At 33.8% G+C, this 23,707-nt stretch overlaps 2 protein-coding genes across 4 annotated transcripts in view; one reads left to right on the top strand and one right to left on the bottom strand.

Moving 5' to 3' along the window:
* LOC119636583 (inositol-pentakisphosphate 2-kinase) overlaps positions 1–23,707 on the top strand; it is a 100,588-nt gene that overhangs the window by 61,852 nt on the left and 15,029 nt on the right. The window lies entirely within an intron of this gene.
* LOC119636584 (homeobox protein orthopedia) overlaps positions 1–23,707 on the bottom strand; it is a 50,375-nt gene that overhangs the window by 19,430 nt on the left and 7,238 nt on the right. For 2 of the 3 annotated variants that reach the window (XM_038032022.1, XM_038032023.1), the window contains exons 3-4: positions 10,966–11,258; positions 7,558–7,692 (exon numbers count right to left, since the gene is read on the bottom strand). In XM_038032022.1, coding sequence (XP_037887950.1) covers positions 7,558–7,692; positions 10,966–11,258 — 428 coding nt within the window. Of the gene's footprint in view, positions 1–7,557; positions 7,735–10,965; positions 11,259–23,707 lie in introns of all 3 variants that reach the window. The other variant, XM_038032024.1, reaches the window with a different exon arrangement.

Here is a 23,707-nt window from a genome sequence, read left to right as displayed (position 1 = left end):
AACCACTTTAGCTACATCTGGAAATGCATGCAATGCATGGAGTGCGAAAGACATCTGTCATTTAGAGCCTAAGGCTTTGTAAACAGATATCTATATCCGTCCAAGCTTTTTGGCACAGCACCGGACAGTTTTACGTCTCCCGTCCGCTTCGTGGAAACAACGACTAGTAATCTTGTATACGCTACTATCCCATCATTGCAGTATTCCTAATGGGTCTTTGCAAGTTTTTGCATAGAAACTGACAAAATTGCTGGTGATTATGTATTTCTTCCCCCATAACTATTATTGCTCTTCTATTAAGCTCCGCATTAGATACATTCTTTATTTGAAATTCAATTGTAATCCCCCCACCCCTCAACCAATCCAACATTTGTTTAAAATATTAGGAAATCAGTTCGCTGCTCGGCAGGATATTTGTTGAATTCGCTCACACGCTGCGTAAAAGACATTAAAATGACCAACATTACTAATTTTTTCTCTGCTGAATGAATTGAATGAAATCTAAAAATAAACGTTAAATGAGTCGATTTAAAACAAACAAACAAATTAACATGCAATAAGTCAACAAACATAGTGGCGAAAGAAAAAAGGCAACGGATAATGCTTCTTTTCGCTTAAACGGAAAAAGAAGGCCCCTGGTAAGCTACTATGGTGTTGACACGTGAGCTCAGCTAACTCACTGTAATAACTGACAATATAACTGCGTTTGAGTCCTATGTCTGTTTATTTATGAGCATAATGCATTTGTCTACGAAAAGCGGGGGAGGCAAGCTTTTACATTCCGTCTGTGCATACATTTAGAGAAAATTAACTTATCATGATTTAACAGTTTTTCTGTTTTGTCTTCTCATGTTTACGCATTTATTGGTTAGTTTATTAATTTTCCGACTTTATGCTTCAGCAACATGTTGCTGCTGGGATGATAAACTGATGGCGTAGCTTAAAAAACGAAAAAAAAAAAAAAAAACAAGCACGTGTCACCATATGTTATGAATATATTGTACCGTCTATTAATACCGAAAGATGAAATGCATGAAGATTTCTTCAATCACTTGGCAAGCCGTATACCAAATTAGACAGAAAAAGAACGAGGCGGAAGAGATATTCCGCCAAAATAAAAATTATTCACTCACCTTGATTTTACGGTTAATATTCTTTATTTTTAATAAGTTTATTAGGCTAACTCAAAAAACAGTTAGTGCTGGAAAAGGAAGAAGTTGAAAAGATAATCTACTCTTTCATATATCTTCTCATTACTTAGGCATTATTTGCAGGTGTATACCGGTTTTTTAATATAAAGTAAAAGCCCTTTTAAACATATTTGCTATAGTTGCAGTAGCTAAAAAAAGGGACTTTAGCAAGAAGAAAAAATTTATTCGAACTCTGATAGTACATAAAATCATGATGTTACATTTATATGTAATGTCGCTACTTCGAATTGGCCATGAAAAGAAGAGTTCTTTTAACCGGTGCATAGTCTTCAAGAAAAGCATTATTTTTCTTAAGCAAAAGACATATATTCTTAACATATTTTCGAGCTCAATGCATCCGAAAGGATTGTTGTTATATGGTTTTATTTCGAACGCGGTTAATAAAAAACGCATGAGTAGGTAAGAATCGTCGCTACCAAGTCACTTCCCCACTGTTATATATGTGATTTCTTCGCATGTTGTCACACTTTGGATTTTTGATAGTTTTGCGAATATACGCCCACCATGACTTGTTGCACCCGATATTTTTTGAATCGATTTAAACACATATTTCCATCTGTCCGTCGAAAATTTGTCCATGCAAACATGAGTTTACGAGTGACAAATTTTTTAGGTATATTCACGAAATTTAGTACAATGGGTCGTTTTGCCTCAAAGACAGAGGCTATTGAAAATGGCTTAGATCGGATCATTTTTAGGCCAACTCTTCATATAAACTTATAATTTGAAAAGGTCTCTGCTGGAGAAAGAATTATTTTAGTCGGGCATAGCCAACCATTAGGTACCCTACATCTTTTCGTGCAGCGCAATTTTATTTTCGTGACAAAAAACCAGAAATTACGCTTGGTTTCTAATTAAGGGCATAGCTTTATGGAAACCATTATAGTGAAGAGAGCCCGAAACATGGTCTTAATGCAGTAAAATTAATCTTCTTGTCAAAGATCTTATTATGATTCATCATAAAGTATTCTAAATTACACTTTTATGCCATAAAAAGGCTTAATTTCACTAGATACCCTTATATATGACGAAGTCTCAAAAACAATGGAGGTACGTAGTCCAAACATGGTTCATTTAATTTCTCTGCCAAATTAAAATTACGAACTAACTTGTCATAACATATTGAAAAAGAGATGTGCTTGTCATATGGTCAGGATCCTAAATATCACGTTAATATCCCTTAATACTAGCACTTAATGATTTTTGTCGAGAAATTTGGAAAATTGCACTTTTCTATATTCTAAAGGGGGTTTTTGAAAAAAAAGGGGCATTTTCTTAATAGCTTTTGTGCCCGCTAGTCATTATAGCACAGGCAACAATTGTTACGGTTTTTGATAATTGAATTACTCTGCAACCATTTATATATTTTATTTGCTAAATTCACAAAGATGCTTTAGGATTGTTCAGGCTTGTATTATATTTACCCAAAAAAGTACTACATTATGAACAACTTACATCTTACTGGTCATAATTATGGTTAGATGATTGTGTAAGTGGGAAATTCGCAGAATACGACTACAGCTGTATGAGAAGCAAAAAGCCTAGGCGAAAATAAGTTAGGGTGTCGAAGTTCAAAGTATCAAAAAATCTCAAAAATAGCGACCGGTGGATAGAGCACAAGAAGAAGAGGCATCAGACAGACAAGTGCAAACGGGCAGAAGTACATACATTTATTCAGAAAATAATTCCAAAGGTACTGAGGAAATGCTTCTGAATGGATTGGTATAAAAAAAGGCAGACCTATCTTATGCTCTTCTGGTTGCTGCATAAATCTGCATATACTGAATACAAGCTTTATCCTAAGCGATGCAATATGTAAATGTTAGCCGCCTTCTCTTTTCGCACAAAAAATGAAAGTGATGGCGAATAGACTACAAAACGTAAGCCGTTATATGGCAGCAAAATCTGACATTTAGAAATTTATGGTGACAATTTGGCACAAAATATTTGGCATGTAAATTTACTGTGGTAAGTTTTCCTTAAAAGTATGCCTTTGTGTAGCAGCAAACAAATAAATAAATAAATATATGTGTTAATATAAATATAATTTTTGATACTATACGACATCTGGTTTAGCAAGCGTGGTAGTAGGATTCGCCCGACTATTACGTTTTAACGTTAATTATACTCATGCGTGTCAATATCCACCAGTTCCATTTATATCCCATATCTGTTGCGAATCTGAAGTTATCTCTGACTAGACGTTTTGCTGTTAAAATCTATGGCCTTACTTTCAAACTTTCTAAGCTGACATTTAACCAAAAGGACACAAAAGAGGCGAATATATGTAAACCGAATTAAAAATCGTATTGCTAAGGTTTATATCTGGGGGAAGTTAATGGAAAAAAGTCTTTAAAATGCTCCTTAGTAATTTCTTTCTATGAAATAAAATAAATCCCCTGAATATAACTTTTGCTTTACCTTGTTTGAAACATGTATGCGTTTGTTTACTTTATACTCTATCTCTGTCCTTACCATATGTCAGTTCCATAATTATCTTTGCCTCGTGATAAATTATGTGCCCTCATTACTAGTGTTGAAATGTTACATTAATAGCCTGTTATTACAAGACCATAAATCACTGATAGATTTATAACAGAGCGCTGGTAAATGGTTGATGTTAATATCGTCGGTAAAAATATCGATTTATCCATGCTATTACGTATGATAAGTGTTTTATTAACTCATTTGTAACTTATACCTTTTTTTTGCGAATTCATCACTCGAACAAAAAAGAAAAGGGGTTTGTAACAATATTATAGAAGGTGATATAGATTCGCAAACAAGATAAAATTTTGTATTAGATCTGCCCGATCGGTCATTGGATGTCTTTTTTAGCAATAAAAAATTATTCCACTGTAAATTTCGATACAAAATTACAAGAAAAAGATGTGGTTTTCCTCAAATTAAATTCGAGGCTGGGATAAACACGTTTTCGAAATTATCAAAACCCAGCTAAAACCAAGTAAAAACATTATAGTGGGGCTCAGCCCGCCATTAAATGCTCCACCCTACGACACAATAATGCACATAACGACTTTTCAATACAAGCCTTATATTGAAAGTAGTTGAAAAAGTGGTTCGATTCGAGCATGCCGGCGTACCATATTTCATCAAAACTATTTCGAAAATTGTAATCTGTAGGTTAAACACAAAAGCCAAAAACGTTGGATGGACAGGCAGACGGACGGACGAAAGGCTTAAATCGATTTAGAAAATGATCGGTATAACAAGGGATGGGTTCGTTAAGCAAAAACCAAGCGTGACCTAGAATATAATCTAAGGATCGACTGTTTGTTACTTTCAATACTAACACGACACTAAGTGATTTTCATATATCTTTTAAATGGACGGTGTTCGAAAATCATCAATTTCCTGTTCATTTTGGTTTTTCTTCTAAAAGGTTTTTGTTCAACAAACCTCAATATGTGGTTATCCATGAAAAACTGTTAACAATTTCTATAACAATTCTAAAGCAAATCAATTGATAGGCTTTACGTATAGATATTGTTAGGCATAACCCGAACGGACTGACGTATAGTGAATAACCACAAAAACCTCACAAAACTGCATTTGATAGTATCACATTTCTGTGAACGTTTCTGTTTTGAATTTTCAAATAAATTTTTGCGCAGCTTTTAAATATTGCCTAAAAAAAATAAAATTTTCTTTTTTTTGCCTATAAATAGGCTTTTATTAGGGTTTATGGAAAAGACCCAAAAGCCAACATTATTAAAGCTCGTAAACACTTATTTAAAGAAAACCAACGAAAGCATACAATGAAATATAAAAAAAATAGACAACTATCCTGGGTATAGATATGTGTACGTATAAAAGCATACATCCACAAGTCTTTGTTTTTTGTTTGTAATTATTTTTTCTATATTTTTTTTTTTTGTTTTACCGCAAGGTAAAACCCAGGCGGCACACCACCCCAGTAAATTATATACACACGTATATCTTGTAGCATACTTTCCAGTCAGTTTAAGGTGAGCATTTGTTTACGAGACAATCAAATTTACTGCTTCATTAAATTTACTCTATAACCAACAGAGAGATATTTTTAAAGATTTCCTTACACATCAAAAAGGATTTAAAAAAGATTTTTATGTGACTTTGTGCGTTCACAAAATGGAATTCTTGTGGGTAAACGTGTGGTTTAAATAAATGTCCAAAGTTGTTATTTTATAGAAAAAAATTCTCAATAGTTTTTAAGGTCCCACAATAAAAACTAAAGAAAAAAGTTTCTTCTGACCTTTCAATTACAAGAGTTGTTGTTTTATTTACTGTTTCAGTTTTTTTTTTTTTGTAATTGTGGTAAATAAAATTTAATACCTATCTGAAATGAATATTTATAACTGTACAAAAACATACATGTATATTTAATTGCCTAAAAACACTCTGTTAAAATTTCGCAACGCGCAAGCAATTTCAGTGATATAATAACCAACATGCCGCAAGAATGAATCTACACCCATAATTTATCTGTGTCTGAAAGTCTGTGGCTTTTGGCTTGCCTACCAGTTCGGGTGCGTTAATTTTTCATATAGAGAATAACTTTTATCGGTAGTCTCGTAAATCGTAGAATCGGACAAGGCGACCCGTGCTCGTTAACTTTAACGCCCTTTAGCAATGCATTATGTAACGCAAAATTTCGTGGCGTTTACCTCAATGAATGGCTTTAAGGTCGCTTAACTTTGCTAACAAAAAAAAAAGTGGAAAGAATTTGGCTGGGAACATTTAACGGTTTCGCTACATAGGCCTTGTTCTTTCCCACTATTTTTTTTTTCGAAATCTTTAGTACTCTTAATAGCATAAAGCTGACTTCAAGCAAAATTTGATTGCAATATAAAGACTTTGGCAATTCGCCAGTTCTACTTGGTCTGATCGGTTCTCACGTTCCCAACAGACGCACTAGAACCTGTGGCCCGCGTAAGCTTTCGTAATGCTGCATGAATTATAAGTTACATCAATCTCTACATGGTCTATTCGAATTACCTAATGCCTCATGGCTTAATCAAGAATCCAATTCACTCGATAAAATCAAAGGTGCCCTTTCCCGATTATAATATCGAGGCGTTCGTATTTGTTAGTAGTACCCAGCATGCACCTAATAATTCAAAGTTCCTATTTAGGTATACCCCATCCTCAATGTTACGGCTGCAGTAAATTCTCCTTGTTATGTGAAGTGCCTTTTTGATAGAAGCTACTCTGCTCCCCTAAATCAAACCGAACCCGTTTTAAAAAATTCTCTCATTCAAACCCCAACGTACAAAGTTTTAAAATAGATTTCAAAATTCTTTGAAAATATTCAACAATGTTTCTATCATCTTTCGTTAACAATTTGATCGAACATTTTAATTATTGCAAATCTCTGTTAATTTCTAGACTAAATCTGTTTTAATATTTTATTACAATACCGACTCACAAAACTCAAAGTTGGGGGTAAAATGTAAGCCTTTTTGTTTTATTAAAACGTTACATGTTTGTTAAAGAAGTGGTGGGTGGATGACCCTGGTGAAGCTATGGCTAACATAAGGGAGTAAAGTCTAATTCCTCTTGTTTATTAGTCCATTACGGCGCAATATGTTTGATTTTAGGCTTAAAGTGTCATTGAAAAGGCTTTACAGTACAATTTAGACAGACACACACACACAATACACATACTATTAACCATAGAAAATGCTAGTGTGCTACTGCCACTGTAATGACCGTTGTTATAATTCTTGCCTTACATACACACATGAACATACACACACGTATGTATAGACACTCTTTCTCTTTGGCTCTCAGCTCGTAACGTTTAATAAAATTAGCATATAAATTAACTTTAACACTATTTTGTGGTTCGGTTGTATTGTTGTTAGTATGTTTCTTATTTTTCTTTTACGTAAAATTTACTGACATTTTACGTTTAGTGTTTTATTTTTATTTTTTCTATTTTTGACAACTTAAGTCCTTTAGTTGTTGCAAAAAAAAAAAAAAAAACAAAAAGGAGAAAAGTCCTACAAAAAAACTGCAAAGATTTACTTAAACTCTATATTTAGCATTAAGCTCATTATTATGCTTACACACGTTTGATACTAAATCAATCTACCAGGATTTAAAGCTAATGGCAGACTATAAACCAAAGCATAGTATACGTGGAAACTTCAACTCACACATAATATATATGTGCGTCATTATTAAGTTTTACTAGGTTACTTTCTTAGAATAATAAACACACTCTTGTGCTTTGGTTGAAATCGATTGTTCCTACTTTTACTACAATTTGTGAGTATTTTTTTATTTCTAAAGTTTTTAGTTTTTCTTAAATATGTTTATTTACCGTTTTTACTACACTTACCTGTACTCTCGATTCGGTTAAACCGATACGCATGGCAATCTCTTCGCGCATAAATATATCGGGATAATGGGTTTTTGAAAAACATCTTTCCAACTCATTTAATTGCGCTGGAGTGAATCGTGTACGATGCCGTTTCTGTTTAGTGTTTTTATCGCAATTCTGCAATGAATAGAAACCAAGTTTATTTAATTGAATTTTTCCATATTACACAACAAAAAATGCAATAGTAGTAATACATTCTATAGTATAAAATAATGATAATGATGGTAAGTAACGAATGCAAACAAAAAGAAATCTAAGCTTAATATACCTTTTGTATACATATATAAAAATTAAACATTAACGAAAGTTCTCAGAAATTTCAAAGTAATAGCAAAACGGATCATGTTGTTGAACTAAGCTTTTTCTTTTTTTCTGACATGACTAATCGCGCATTCTCCTATCCGACAAAAGAAAAACATACCTTAGCTTGATGTTGACAGTAATTTAAATATAGTTCTTATAAAAAACAGTTTCAACTTAAAGAATTTATCGAAAGGAGACGTTCGCAACTTTGCAAACCGATCTACAGACAACTGATTATATTGGAATCATTGCTGCGGTACCGGTACACATGCCGTTTTGAAATGTATGGAGTAAAACTCGTATTAGTAGGGCTAGAGTTTTATAGCGCGCTAATTGTTCGTTGGGTTACTAAAATCATGTAAGATATATCCTTCAAGCTCTCTATTCTAATTTCCTCCTTTTTTCGTTTCTCTTTTGTTTCGTTGCTTAAGCAGGTACGTTTTTTTTTAAATAACTGATGAAGTACGATATAAGGCTACTGGTCGGTTTAAAAAGCAGAGAAAATTAAAATAAGACAAACTAATTATTGTGAACAGAAGGGCATGTGTTTTCTAAAGAAACAAGGCCCTTCACAACCTTACGTATATATAGTGTTTATACGCCTAAAGCTTATTGAAGAAAAATGGATGAAAAACAGATTCCAATATATTATCAATTATTACTCTTGCCAATTTGAACTAAGTCAGAATCAAATTGCCAGTTGCTTTGTTTCAGCTTATGCTGTAGGACCATGAATTAAAATGGATCCTTTGACTTTAAAGAAATGAATTCCGTTCGCAGATAAGGTTTCGTCAAATAAATTTACTCTACTGTTACAAATACCGTAGAACTTCGAATTATATTTTATTACAGTTTGACACCTTCATTTCACTGGTGCATGTACAAGCGTCCTTTTGCGATTTTTTTTTTTTTTTTGCCTTCGTAACGAACTCAATGAGTTCGCGTATAACAACTCATTTTTCTCATAGCTTCTCTCACAAGCCACCCAGTCGGCTTTTGCACAGACAACTTTTTTTTACAGACTTTCTTATTTCTTTTCTTCTCAAATATATGTTCTTGACTATGTTAAGATCAACAACATATATAATATATCTTGCTAATTGTTAAAGCTATTTATATCGCTTCTCCATGTACCAGCAGTGCTCTCTGTATAAATATTCTTAGACGGCTCTAGTGTGTTATGCGCAAAAGTCTTTCGATTTATATCATAGTAAACCATTGAGACCATTACTCCGTACACAATCGGTTTGTTGCGCCGTTTTTTGTCTGGGCAAGATTTTTTAAATACAACTTAACTATGTTAGAGTAAGTAACGTTTCGGCTTACAGTGTGCCATGCCATTGCGATTATTTATCCACATACAGCCATCTTCCTGTGCGCCTTTTGCTCTTTGTCTTATTGTTATCTTATCTCTTATTATGAAAGGCAACTTAGCTGTATTAAACTCAGCAGTATTCCTGTCTATTTCTTGTTAAGCCACTTCCATCACTTGTCCTTGTGCACACTTTTGTGCGCATTTTTTTCAGAATAAATTTTCTAAGAAGCAGCTCAACTACACTAAATTCGGCAATGTTCCGATTTTTGTTTTATCAGTAAGTGTTCCTTAACGCAGCCCGACAAAGACTGTCCGATCACTTTCTTATGTATAGCGGGCTTCTTGTTTCAGTGTTCGCTCTGTGCAAGGCTTTCTCAAACCAGCAATATTACATAATACATCTTTCTGCTGTGAAGCCTTTTAGCTTGCATCTGCATGTACAACTACTTTCGTCCTTCCCATATATGTAGGATATCGCACGAGTGTGTGTGAAAAAGCTTAGACAGAACTATTTCCTCCTCAAAGAATGTCAACAGAAAATATTGTTTATTTTTATTCTTTCTAAAAATTTTACGTAAGCCTTACGGGACTACTTGCTTACATATCATAGATCAGCGTACTTTACCTGTATTCATGTCGGATATACTCTATGTATTTAAAACTTTATAATCTGTTACATAATAATAAGAAGTTTTCAAAAATTTTAATTTATTAAATAGTTAATAAACTGCGGTAAATACAAGTATCTTTTTGGGAATGCTTAGTAAAGCTACGTAAATAAAAATTTTAAAAATTGTCCCTAAAGTGATGTAAGCCTGCTATATTCCCTGCAACAATAAATGTGCAAGGAGGGCACCCAAATGTTTAATACTATTTAAAAAGGGTTTGTGCAAGCACGATCTGTTAATGGGTCTATCAGCAATCGAACTACGAACTACTTCTTTCGGACATAGACGAACATTGTTTTACTAATCTATTATTTAGCCGACTTTGATTTAATTATTTTCTATATGTCGAATTCTGTATCTGCATAAAATCTAAAAAAAATAAAACTGCATTTTACATATAATGCCACGGATTAATTAGGAAACTGTAACCTAAGGAGGAGAGTTAAATGTACCTTGCGGTTAAAGAAGGGACTTATGTCGAATATAGCTTTTGAACTTTCAATTTTTGAAAAGCCTTCAATACGTTCTTTATAAAGTTTAGATCTTACAATGATTCAGACCATCAGTTACTACTACAGCTTTAGTTGAAGCATGCAATGTACAAAAATATTTCACAAAATGTTAAAATTTTCCATGAAAAACAATTTTAGAAATGAGAGACACTATAACGATACAAACATATACACAAATGCAAATAATGAGTAACACTATATACAAATATACATAAATTAGACTTACTTTTGATTTTAATATGCATTAACGATATTTGTATAATTTGGTTTGCATTCAGGTACAGATTTTTTTTCGAAAATTTATATTAAATTCCATACACATCAGGAGATAGTATTGTATTTTTTTTTTTTTTTTTAACATAATTTATAAAATACACAGACACAAGAGCACACATGTATTGATATATGTGTAATATTTATATTTTTTTTTTTGTTTATTTTTGTTTTTTAAGAAAAAAGAAAACATCGAAAGAAGAAAAAAGTACAAACATTGATTATTATTATGTATTATAATGTATATCTATAGGTTTTATCATAATTTAATTTTATTGGTAATGATGCTACTTACCTGATCCTGTTGTTGCATATTGTTATTGCTATTATGGCTAACGTTGTTATTATTGTTGTTATTATTCTGGTTATTGTGATTGCCGCCACCGCCACCGCCACCGCCGTTATTATTGTTATTAATGGGATTTGTGGTTTCACATAAATTAGCGGAGACATGCAAACGGGCTCCAGAACCATTTAGAGAAATCTCCGCCGTCGGATGGTTGGCGACACTCGTTAGCTGACCGAAGCTATTGACGCCGGCATGCAAAGCCGACAATGCCGCCTTCGGTATATCACAATCCTTGGGACCTGTCAAGTTTTAAATGAAAGTTTTCTGTTTTCAAACTCCCTTTTTTTTAAATTTCTCTTTAAAAAAAATCTTGAAATACTTTTGTCCTCTCTCTCACTTACTCTCCCTCCGTGTCGCGTGCTAGTTAAAGTTAGACAAAGAGAGCAAGGAAACTAAAAAACAAAAATTAAAATTTACGTCACAAATGTCTGTTAGTGATGTGTCGCGCCCGTTGTGCAGCTCAGTTAACTGAAACGTTCAGATAAATTGAATTTTTCAACAACCTGTCATTCATTCCAAAAGATGCCAAAATCAGCAGTAGAAACAAATAAAAAAAAAAAAAAAAACGAAGATGAGCAACAGTAACAAACAACGTAAGCAATAATAACAACAAAAACTTATGTATTGAAATCTTAAAAGCAAATAAAACATCAGCTTAATGAAATAGGTGAGACTTGAAACGAAAGGGGCAGCAGAGAAACAACGAAAAAAAACTCATAAAATATTGAAGAGTGCAACCATTCCTTCAAAGCCGTTTTACGGCATCTCGACTTTGACTTATGAGCTGCTAGTGCATGGCTGACTGACTGACTGACTACATAATAACAACTCTTCACTATGAATCTACGAACGATTGTTGGTAAACAGATATTATAACTCCTTAGCACTGAAAAGCAAATACTATCGTATTGAACGCCATGGAATTATTTAAAACTTTCAACAACCGTCAGCCTCAATGCACCAACAGCAGTCAAAACGTTTTTAAAATTTATTCCTTTTTTGTTTTTGTTTTATAATTTTCACACATACATGCGATCGATCGTTTAAGTTTTATTTGTTTATTTTTCAACTCTTTTGGAAAACTGAAAATAAAAAAACAACTTTTTTTTTTGTTATTTAGTTCAATATATAACGTTGTTAATGCTTGCTGATATTTTATACTATTCAGCCAAACCAAACATTTATTCATCGCTAGTTGTTGTAAATTCGTAGCCGTATGAAGTATTAACGCTAATGCTGTATTTATTGGAGCCGGTTGAGATCTTTAGAAAAGTCTCAGTTTATCTGTTGGTTGTTAATAATAATAAAATTACACAGAAATTTCCTTATGCCTGTTCTATTCGTGTAAGAAGAAAGCGAGAGAGAGAGAGAGAGAGAGAGAGAGAGAGAGAGAGAGAGTTTGAAGGTGTAAAAACCTATAAATTGAGAAAAACGTTAATACCAAGTTTCAACTTTCTGACCTTGCTTGAAAAAATATTACCTAAATAGAGTTCCCAATCGACTCTGAAACCTTTCCACCTCTCTAATTGTAACTGTTGATTGGCTAATGTTGAGGTTATATCTAGTAACGACTGGAGTAAGAAAAATCCTTAAATTCCCAAAAGGTTTTTTAAAAGAAAAGCTATCACAATTTCCAAAATCCATTTTGGTTTAGTCATACTCTCACTGAACAAAGCCATGATATTGTTAAAAATTTGCAATGGGGTTTCGTTCCTTCAAAATAAGAGGGTGCAATAGATAGAAGGTCTCCTTTTACTTATTTTTTTAATATTATTAATTATCTCTTCATAATTACCTGGCTTCAAGAGAAGCTTTCAGTTCTCTGACTTTTAACGAATCTAAAATCCTCTAGAGATTTGAATATGAACGTATTTAATACATACGTTTTCCAACCCGACTTTTTGGAACAACAAAGTGGGTATATGCTAATATGACAACAGACGGTAATAGATGCTATAAACATTGCTTTTCAATCAGGAAAATACGTTTTTAAAGTTTTTTTTAAGTGAGTTAAAATTTATGTAGAAATATTAATTACACAACTTTTTTCCGATACGGTTTCCATTCCATAAAAAGTCATCACGAAGTATATTTACAAGCATGAAGGATTGCACTACACACAAGACCAGTTGTACTTTGCGTTTCTTATACTTTATGTCTCACTATATTTTTATTTTATTTGATATTTAAAAAAAACGACCCTAAAGGTAAACCATATTCTCGAACAAGCAAATAAGCTATATAAAAAATAATTTGTTACGAGACGTGAACTGTATTAAAAGCAGAACGTCTGGAGGTTGATGGTGAACCTAAGAGCAAGTCTATCTTCGTCTTGTCCGTCGCTAGCAGAATGTAACTTACATGGTGTAATCTACGATAGCTTAGGCGTCTCAGTCGTTTTTTTATGTCCGATATTGAAAACATTAAAAGAAGTTCGCTTTTCCCTTCTTTATATTTCCCTTCAATTATTTTATTATAATATCTCGCTTTATAGAATCATATGATCTTCTGATAATGCTAGTCAATTTCTCTCGATACTGTATAGCTCATATGCAAGTATTCTTGATTACTGTGAAATTCTGAATGCAGGTGGGTGGATTTGCGATACCGTCTGTCCTTTCACCCTTCTTTCCTTCCTTCGAATCTTCTTAAGCCGTACTTATTGCAAGTGAAAGACGACAGTCCATAGTTAATTAAAAAAAAAAAAAAAAAAAACCATTGTAACATTTGTTACTTCAATCAATTTTTTAATCACCGCGTTCAGTAGACAAATAATATATTTTGAAGAATATATTCATATAAATCAAGCCTTAATATTTTAGTTTCGCGCTTAATTATTTATTGTTTACTTCATGGGATCGGCAGATCGAAAATGGCTCAAAAGCGCAAAAAAAAGACAACAAAGCCGTTGAAAACGTATGAAAAATGGAAAAATAAACGAGTTTAAAAAATATTTTTCGACAATTTTCTCAAACTTTTAATTTTTCCATGCAAATTGCTTTATTAACTAAAGTCTGTAACTTCATCGTGCTTATACGCTACTAATCATCCGGGCAAAGCAATTTTCCAAAAATTCTTAAAATTCACGTTTCATAGCGTAGCTAAAAAGCTATTTTCATAATCAACATTTACGATGTCATTGTTAAAGTCGGTGATTTGTTGTTGCATTTGAAACCGTGCATTATAACGTTTGTATGTACGACTTATGACTTGCACTTGTGTCGAAAGATTGCATTTTACGAAACTAATTCTCTCATAAAACGCGATTTTATATGGATTTAAGTTGGCAGACATAGGTGTTAATTTTTACACATACATACCAATCTACCGGCTACTGTTAATTAGCGCATTTTCCACACAGTTATGACTAGCATTACTTATCTACTTACGTGCAGTGCAACAGTTTGAAAAAACAACAAATGCAAACAGAAAAAAAAAACGAAAAACTAAAGAGTAAAGAAATCATAAAACGCCATAACAACATATAAATTTGAGACAAAAGTGATTATAAAGCACAAATGCACTTCAATATTCGCCAAGTATAATAGTTAACTTGCATGGGGAAAAAATGAAAAAGGAAAACCGTTGCCTAACTATGGTCTATCTTATTAAACATTGAAAGCCATGTTTTTGCGATCTTAACATAAACACACGCACACGAACACACACACACACACCACAGCTTGACTAATCATGTTTTTTGTTTTCATTCTTTCTTAAATCTATGTACATACATAAACAAATATTGAAAAGCTTTTACGGACAGACCAAACTAACGCTTAGGTGTTACAAGTAATGTTATCATAACTGGAAATATTCAAACAAGAAATTGTATAAAAAGTAGTTCTCTATTTACAATGGTTGTGTCCGCAGCCGTTCGTGATTAACAAATTACTGTTACCGTGTTAGATACCATCCATTATAAATTTAGGCGGGAATTGTTTTTTCTCATTTATATTTATATATTCGTAAGGAGAGTGTTAAGAAATCTTGTGCTCAAGTTTATATTTTCTTAACCTATAAGAGTGTGATTTGATTATAAATAGTTGCAGTTTGTATAACCGTTTAAAAGCAAGTGTGAAATTTTGCAAAAAAATATTAAAATTATGGAAAGCCAAAGACGATTGAACGACTTCGCTTGAGTGGATAACCTAAAAAATATAACTAAAAGTGCCTGTCATAGATAAATGATGGCGAGCTATGGCAAGAAAAGTCTGTGTTTAGATAAGTGTTTAGATAAAAACTTAATTGTGTAACCCCCATGGATGTATAGTGCTCCGGCGACAAATTTGTATATTTTTCCTCGATTTCAAAGCCAATGAACTAACCGGCTTTCTTCTTCACTGCGATGAGCTTGACCCATCTTATATTATTAAAAAAAGTAATTCACATTGTATTTCCTGCTGGAGAAATTTGGATTTAGTTCTTGTTTTTATACCCACCGCTGTAAAATGGGGTACATTTATTGTCCTATCCTATCCTATAATGTATTTAGCACCTAAAAAGACGCTTCAGAGACCCTATAATGTATATATATTCTAATTAATAAGAACAATCATTAATGAATATACAGTTATACAATAATAATTATTATCCTAATTAATAAAAATGTAAATGCCCATAAGACTATAGATTCTCTTTTAGCACAATTGTGAGCAATAGTATGCTGTTGTAGATGCTATACTGAGTGGCAACGAGTTCCACAACTTTACCTCATTAACAATAAATAGCCTTAATGATGATAGATACGCGGGTCAGGAAGGACTAAATTCATCGTCCGTTTTAACAACCCCTTGCAATCAAGTTTGCCATATCCGATGACCCCATAAGACGTGAGCGATACTGATAGGTCTTTAATCAGTCACCTCCGTGAACGTGAGAACATAGGATGAAGAACCTCAGAATTTCCTCAGAATATTGGGAGCGCGCATTGCCACAGAATTGATATTATTCTCAGCACCCAACCGAGAGTCGAGCTTAAAACCAAGGCTAAAAATGCTACTACCAAATTCACCATCTTCATCCAGTACTTTAACAGGTGGTAAAGTGTGGAAATCAAAAGTATTTAACATTACACTACTTAAATCGGACCAAGAGGTAACGCGAACTAAATCATCATTAATACGCCTAACCAGATCATCCACACCGCCACGTAGGCTCATCCGCATACAAATATATGTGGAAGTTGTGGCGACACGAAACTAAGTCATTAATAAAGATACTAAATTAAATAGGTCCCAAAATAAAGCATTTGCTGCACCTCCGAACTAATCACTTGACGACTCTCTAACTACCATACATGAATATCGGTTCATTAAATTAGATCTGATCAGACTCATCGTCGAGAAACCAAAACCGAAATAATGTCCAAGTTCATGCAATTATAAGTTATGTTCCACAGTATTAAGAGCCTTAGAACAATCGATCAATTCAACCTTGTCATGCTTTAGACGATTTTCTTCCAGAATATTGTCATGGCCAACAGCATCCGATTTAACACAATGTTCCGCCCGCCATTCTTAATCACTAATGGGAGCCTTAAATTGGAAGTTTTTGCCATACTGATACAATCGTTCTTCATTCCAAGCAAAGAGCGATTACAGAAAATACCATTAGATTTCAAAAAATGCTCATTTAACTTATCATGGGTAATCTTGCACACCGGCTTTAACTCCAAATTCCTGTAGATTCTTCTAAAGAACTTTAGAAGGGAAACCGGCATCAAATTTCTTTCAATAGTAAAGACGTTTCTTATGTCGAGCGATATTATGCACACTAATCCTCCGCCTTCGAAAAGCTCCACACTTAAAAGCGTTAGGGAATCAATGTTTATACGCTCCGTTCCGTAGACTAATAGCTCGTATGATTTCAGAGGAAAATCAATGTTGGTTAGAAGTTATAATCTTACAAACCTTCATAGAAACATGGTCAGCATATAACATAGACAGATGATGCACTAAATAAGACGATTTCTGGTTGACATCAACAAAGTTCAAGACGTTACCCCAAGAAATTGAAGAAGAGGCAGCCATTAACCTTTGTACCTGAATGGGCTTAAAATCCTTATAGATAAGCAGAAGCCATTCACGAGTGCTATGATTGATGAGGTTTTCAAGCCGACAAGTATGCATTCGTGATCGCATACCCCACCCAATAAAAATTGACGTACTGAATAAATGAGGAGTTGTCAGTGACAGAAAGAAGATCTGACAAAGACGGTCTGCAACGGAAAATAAAACGGGTCGGGCATGGGTTAACCAATTTCAAACCTGAAGTTGATATCAAAACACACAACTGCCTTGAACGCACATCATTCATAATATATAGAGCATAGAGCATATCAACATTAAAATCATCCAACGCACCAAAAACTACGTCCGAAGAGCTACACTTATTTGGACTATATGCACACACAACAAGAAATTTGGAGTTGCCACCACTTATCTCAACACCAAGATACTCACATAGATAACACTCCAAACCAACCCGCACTCTACGTTCCACAAGAGTCTTGGAAAGGCCTCACTTATCAGTTTCGATAACCGTACTTAAATGGAACCTCTTACTTGAAGGAATATATTTCAAGCTTAGAAGTAGCTGCAGAACCCTCCCTGAAATAAACATTTTAGTATCACCGGAAATACTGCTGAGTCGAAGAGAAATGTGAATTAATAGGCTTGACAGAATTACTTGAGGTTGTGCAAGTAGGCACCGATTCATTATTTTCTAGTTATTAAAAACTGCATTTAATATCTAATAGATATTAATGGACCTATTTTGTAATGGTTATCTTTAAAAGGATCATAAAATCGCTTATTATGTTCGCTTCTGTCACATTGTATGAAAGTTCATATTCTAAAGTCTATGATAATGTTAATGTTTCTTTGTTCAATTCATTCAATCCATTATTCAAGTAAGACAACATTATAGTATCTCGAGGAAATTAAACGTGAAAATTTTCAAGGTGGTTAAATGCTTTGCTTCACTTTTGAATTCCCTTTAGCCGACATCAATTAAACGTTCACCGAAAAATTATCTTGGACAGTCATAACTCAAGCTTCGGATAAATGGCTCATGTTGTTTTCGGATCTAATGAATTGGTTAGTTTTCGATAAGATCAAAAAGCGTTATAGGGGTCACTCTGTCTTTATTTTTTTGGGAAATTTGTGTGCAAAAATGTGGATTTATTTTATTGCCAAAGCATTGCTGGATATAAGGTTGAATAGCAAGACTATTCACACCGTTTATCCATCTAGAATTGTTGTTAGACTTGTGAGGGATCTTTAGGAATACCAACAAAACCTTCTCCCAGGAGCGTACGTTGTCGCGCTGTGCGCGGAGGGGAATGACAGAGCAGATGACATGAAGACTCGAACTCGGACTAAAAACTTATAAGGACGTAAAGGAAATCTATTCTGGACTGAGAAGAAATATATTGGGTTTTAAATCTTCTTGCTACCCATTAAGAATCTTCTCCGGTATAAATCTGCCGAGGATCTTACCAAGAGCAGGCCCGATTTGCAAACTACTCAAGCGTAAAAGGATAAAACAAAAGAAGTAAAAAGAGTAGATGATCTTAAGGACGAGTTATTGCTTTCCACAGTTACCGTGTTGTCGTCTGACGCACATCTGCTAGATAAGACACAAATCATACCATACCGTTCAAGCATTCAGAGTTAACCGGCATTTCTTAATCATTGGAGACTCCGCCGTCATGCTAGAAAATGGCTTGTTGTTTTGTTTCTGGCCTTGATTTTTATACTACAGATCAAGCACATAACCGGCCGTTATGTCTATCTGAAAAACCATGTCAAGCTTTCGCGAACGCATAAAATTGCAGAAATCTGGAGTAGATACGTGTTTTTGCTTTCTCTTATTTTTTTTTAATATGACCAATCACTCAAAAGCGTCCCCTGTATGCGTGACACGGTGGCGATGAGAAGAAGGTGTGGAAAGAGAGAGATATAGGGAGTGTCCGCAGTCTAGTGAGTGCTTACCCCATCGATAAGTGTTGCGCCTTCACCGATTGAGCACTTGCTATAGTAGCGAACAAGTATGCTTTACTGCTCTGTTACAATCATGCTAAATTTTTTCGTCATGTAGACTGCGAAAGTTTCGTCAGGGCATATTGACCCGACATTGCATCGCTCTAGCTTTTTTGCGACGCTAACGATAAAGAGGATGATAGTAACCGGAGCATTACTTAATGGCCGTAAAGATATCCGAAGATTTCGAAGACTTTCAACGCGTAATGTTTTAACACTTTTTAGAAATTAAGGCTTATTAGTGCATGTTCAACATATTCTTTGGCAAAAGACTGAAGCGTAGTTTCATTAAGTACCATGAAGAGGATTTTCGTGACACGTCTAAGCTTTTACGTAAGCATTCTCAAATTGGGGATTTTATTAGTCGCAGGCCATCTAACTCTATTGTCTCTTTGGAATAATTTTTATAAAATTTTATTAAAATTTTTCCGAAGTCTCCTAATTGCTTTTTGATGAAATGCGTACAAACATTGCATTAGTATATATATATGTTTTGATAAATAAATGCATACATATATATGCGCGTGGTATTATATATATCAATATATATATAATTTTGGAAAGACCACTAAAACCGACACAATTTTATGAAAATTTGCAAAATTTTCGCCTAAAAGACGAAACCACAAAACATAGTACGCATGCATGCGTGCAGGTAGGATGATTGGTAGGTAGGCAAATGTGTTGGCAAATAAGGCGATTGCGTTGCCTAAAAACTGTTCGCGATTAATTAATTAAAATTAGCACACAAAACGTAAATTTATAGTTTGCAATTTCGGACAATTTTCAAATAAAATGAGAAATCTGGGAAAAGTGCTCATTGGAAACAATAGAAACCGCACATAAACGTTTGGTTTTCATTCGCGTCGTGCGTTGCGTTAGCAGCGTATTGGTGTACGTATGCATGAATGATGATTTGAATGCGAGAAGGGAGAATGGCGTAGGTTAGGGTACGACTTTACAATTGTTTGTCGAAACTACGCACAATTCTAAAATGAAAATTATTGAAATTTTAGAATTTTGTTACCTTGTTTTGTTGTTCTTTGGCTCGGGCAACACTTGCACGCTTCTGGCTACGATAATAAATATAAGCAAAAATTTCCCATTTTAAATTACGACTTATAAAGCCTTTTTACACTCTGTGCGTATGTATGTCTCCATGTGGTTGCGAGTGCAAATATGCTTATGATAGCGGTTTTCAGCGCAAAAATAGAACCGCAATAAATAATCGCTCATGGAGGCTTCTACCGAATTAAAGCTCATTGCAGCATAATAAAATGTATTTAACAGCAAAATACAAAAACACTTACACGCACATGTAGGCGCGTAGTCACGTATAAAGGAACGCAGTTAGAGTGTAAGTGAATCAGAAATATTTGTCTAACATAGTCCTTATCCTATCCTATGCATATAGAATACGTATACAAAAAATATACGTGAAAAAGGATTATAATGATGGAAAATTACACATACACACTCGCACACACACACACACACACGTGAAGAGTAACGGCAATGTAACAACAAATTACAAATGCAATCATAAAATTAATTTAATTAATCCTTACGTAAGTATACAAAGCAAAGTTCACTTCGTTTGAAATAAAACGGAAAACAACAAACGAACATAACCAACGCAAAAGAAGGGAAGAAGGCAATGAAATAGAAACCAGTAGAAAACAATAAAAAAACTGTTTAAAATTTACGTAGAGCGCCAACATTTCCCTGTGAATATGTAGAAATGTATTGTGGCAAAACGTATGCGTAGGTTTGTTTGTATTAGAAAAACTATAATAAATTTTAGTGGGAAGTAAAATGAATTTGAATTTGTAATTTTTTGGCAATTTTCGTATAATTTCAAATCCTTACGTCTGTAAATTGTTGGTAATTGTCATCACGCACACACACACGCACACACGCACACAAGCACACATATACAGGAATTTACAAATACATGCATATACAACTTTTTGCCTGTATATGTTAGTATTCAACTTGTAGCACTGTGAAGTTCTTTTAACTTAATGTTGGAAAAATGCAAATTTTGATATCTCCTTTCGTTCCCAGTTTGAGTGCGAAACAAAGCAACAATAATAAAAGGGATTAGAAAATTTATTATTATACCGTTTTGCAGTGAAAATAAAATAATTTTCTTTATGCACATTTTTTAACTTCTTGTTTTTTCGCCGAATTATTACATAATCCACGAAAATTTATATTTCCAATAATAAAAGTAGAGAGTCAAAGTTCTGTATAATAAATTTTTAAACAAGAGTTTTTCGCAACGAATAAGTTCAGAATAAGTGAAAAAGGAAAGTATTCCCATATATTTAGTTACGCTTTCGTTACTCATCGTTTAAAGCAAATAATTTTATTTCCTTGTTTTTTTTTTTTTGTTCAATATTGTTAACCCGATCGTTAGTGCGGGTCTCCTGGGTCTACTGGCAATAAATTTCGATGCCTTAAACAAAAAAGACTTATAAGTATTTTTCAGCAAAATTCGAATCGATATTTTTGAGGTATTAGAAGAGAAACTTTCCAAAATCATCCATTTTTGTACCCTACACCACTTGTGGTACCGCATATTTTAAGTTTGTACGGACGTACGTAGCACGCAGAAGAGTTTGAAATAAACTCATTATTTACTATACCGATCGATTTAGAAAATGATTCTAAGTTTGTCTCTCCGCCTGCCTGTCTGTGGCTAACTACTTATTTTCGTGTTCAACTTGGAGGCCGCAATCATCAAGACAGAGTTCTGATGAGCCTGACTTATTTTGATCCAGGAACGAACGCCATTGAAAGTGGCTTGCGTAGCTCCGCTTTTTCAATCTCACCCGCTATAACGACTTTGTAAAGTAAGGCGTTTTAAAACGCTTTTTCAAAATACTTCTTTCGACAAAACTCGCTGAATAATAGGCGTTTGGCCATCTAAATTGGTGTGAAAACTTTAGATTGGATGGGGTGATTTTTTGAATCCCGTTTCATATTATCGTTCCCACGAAATCTGAATCTTTATGGATACAACTTTTCACAATAAGAATTGGGTCATAAAAGTAAATTGACATAGAAATCCGCCTTGCCGACCACGCGATCGGACCACGTGTTATATGTTATAAAGGCCTAACTAATAGTTGCTAACATTCTTTGATGGAAATTTTGGTCATGGTAATGATTTGACAGCAAAATTAAATAGACCAAATAAGCACCGCTTGGGTCTCTTTCTTGGATCCCAACTGCATATAAGAATCCTCATGAAAAGTAAGCCCTTCAGAAAAAGGTGTTATTTTTAACATTTTATGATTGAAATTGGTCCTTAGTAGTAACTTAGAAAAGAAGAAGTTAAATTGGATCACATAGGTTTGTTTATTTAAACCCCAACATATATGAGGATTGTGATGAAAAGCAAGCCTTATTCAAACCAATTTCCAGTTTGTTATGACGGAAACTTTAAAATAATAAAATTTTTTGGAAGTAGGTAGCGTTCGCTAAATTTCGATGACGTAATATGATTTTATGATCATGCTTCGATATACGTAATTTTGGATGTATTATTACCAAAACCAATTAATAACTGTACTAGACGAAGTGGCGTAGTGTTCTAACGGTCCGACTATAATGTACTTACGCGGCACTTGCGGCACTACTCAGTTTTGTTTTTTGTTTTTATTACATGTTTAATTTACAATCTATTCATGAAGATAATAAGTAAAGGGAATCAAAACGAGAAAAATAGCAGGTGTTGTGCGTCTAATGGTGCGTTCCTGCAATAGGAACAATTTAACACTGTAATGTTTAAATAGATGACTAGAAACTGTATAAACCTAAAAACTTCCGGAAAATAAATGAAGGAACCAATATTTAATATAAACCCTTTTCAATCTCCTTATTTCCTTGGATCCGTCCAGGAGAGATATTGCGAAGCAATAATAGTTTGCAATAAGAAAAAATTTTTTATTTATTGATTTTGGGGTATATTTGTTTTCTCAAAATGTTTGCAGCATCCAGAACAAAAATTGAACTGTGTGGCCGATTTAATCCATTTTTCTATAGATACCATAGCATCGTCTGCGGAATATAAGCGCAACCTTTTATAGGTTTATCCACTATAGTTTATAAGTAATAAGCAAAATAATCAATTTTGTTTCTTTAAAAAACGAAGGTATTCTTTTTTTTTATTTTACGTGGTACTGTAGCCGGTTTAGCCCAAGTTAAATACTAGCTTGCATGCAAGAACGTCAAATGTTTCTGCCGAATTTGAAACCAATAGGCTCATTTTGACGGAGAAGGGGCACTACGTGGACAAACAGACAGACAGATGGATAAAAGTTGATGTTGATCACGAATATATAATTAAAAACTTTTGTCGGCTCTCTAAAGTTTGCGAACGTTTCAACGAATGGATATGGAGCCAAACTTCGTGGACAGGATATAATAAGTGCATAAGTAACACCCGGCAATGTTGAAATCAGTTTTTTTTGGTATATAAGAACAAAACTTTCCACAATCGTCCATTTTTTTCAACTTTACAACCAAATTGATCAATTTGGTGGCACTGCTTGTATAGCCGAAAAAATCGTTTGGAAGCCTTATTAGGGATATAATCGAGATGGACAAACGCAGCCCTTTTTTTCTATGGGTTT

This window comes from Glossina fuscipes, unplaced genomic scaffold (genome assembly GCF_014805625.2).
Source record: "Glossina fuscipes isolate IAEA_lab_2018 unplaced genomic scaffold, Yale_Gfus_2 28, whole genome shotgun sequence".
In the NCBI taxonomy this organism is placed as follows: domain Eukaryota; kingdom Metazoa; phylum Arthropoda; class Insecta; order Diptera; family Glossinidae; genus Glossina; species Glossina fuscipes.
Note: the sequence above shows the minus strand (reverse complement) of the source record. Positions and strands in the feature narration are given on the sequence as shown.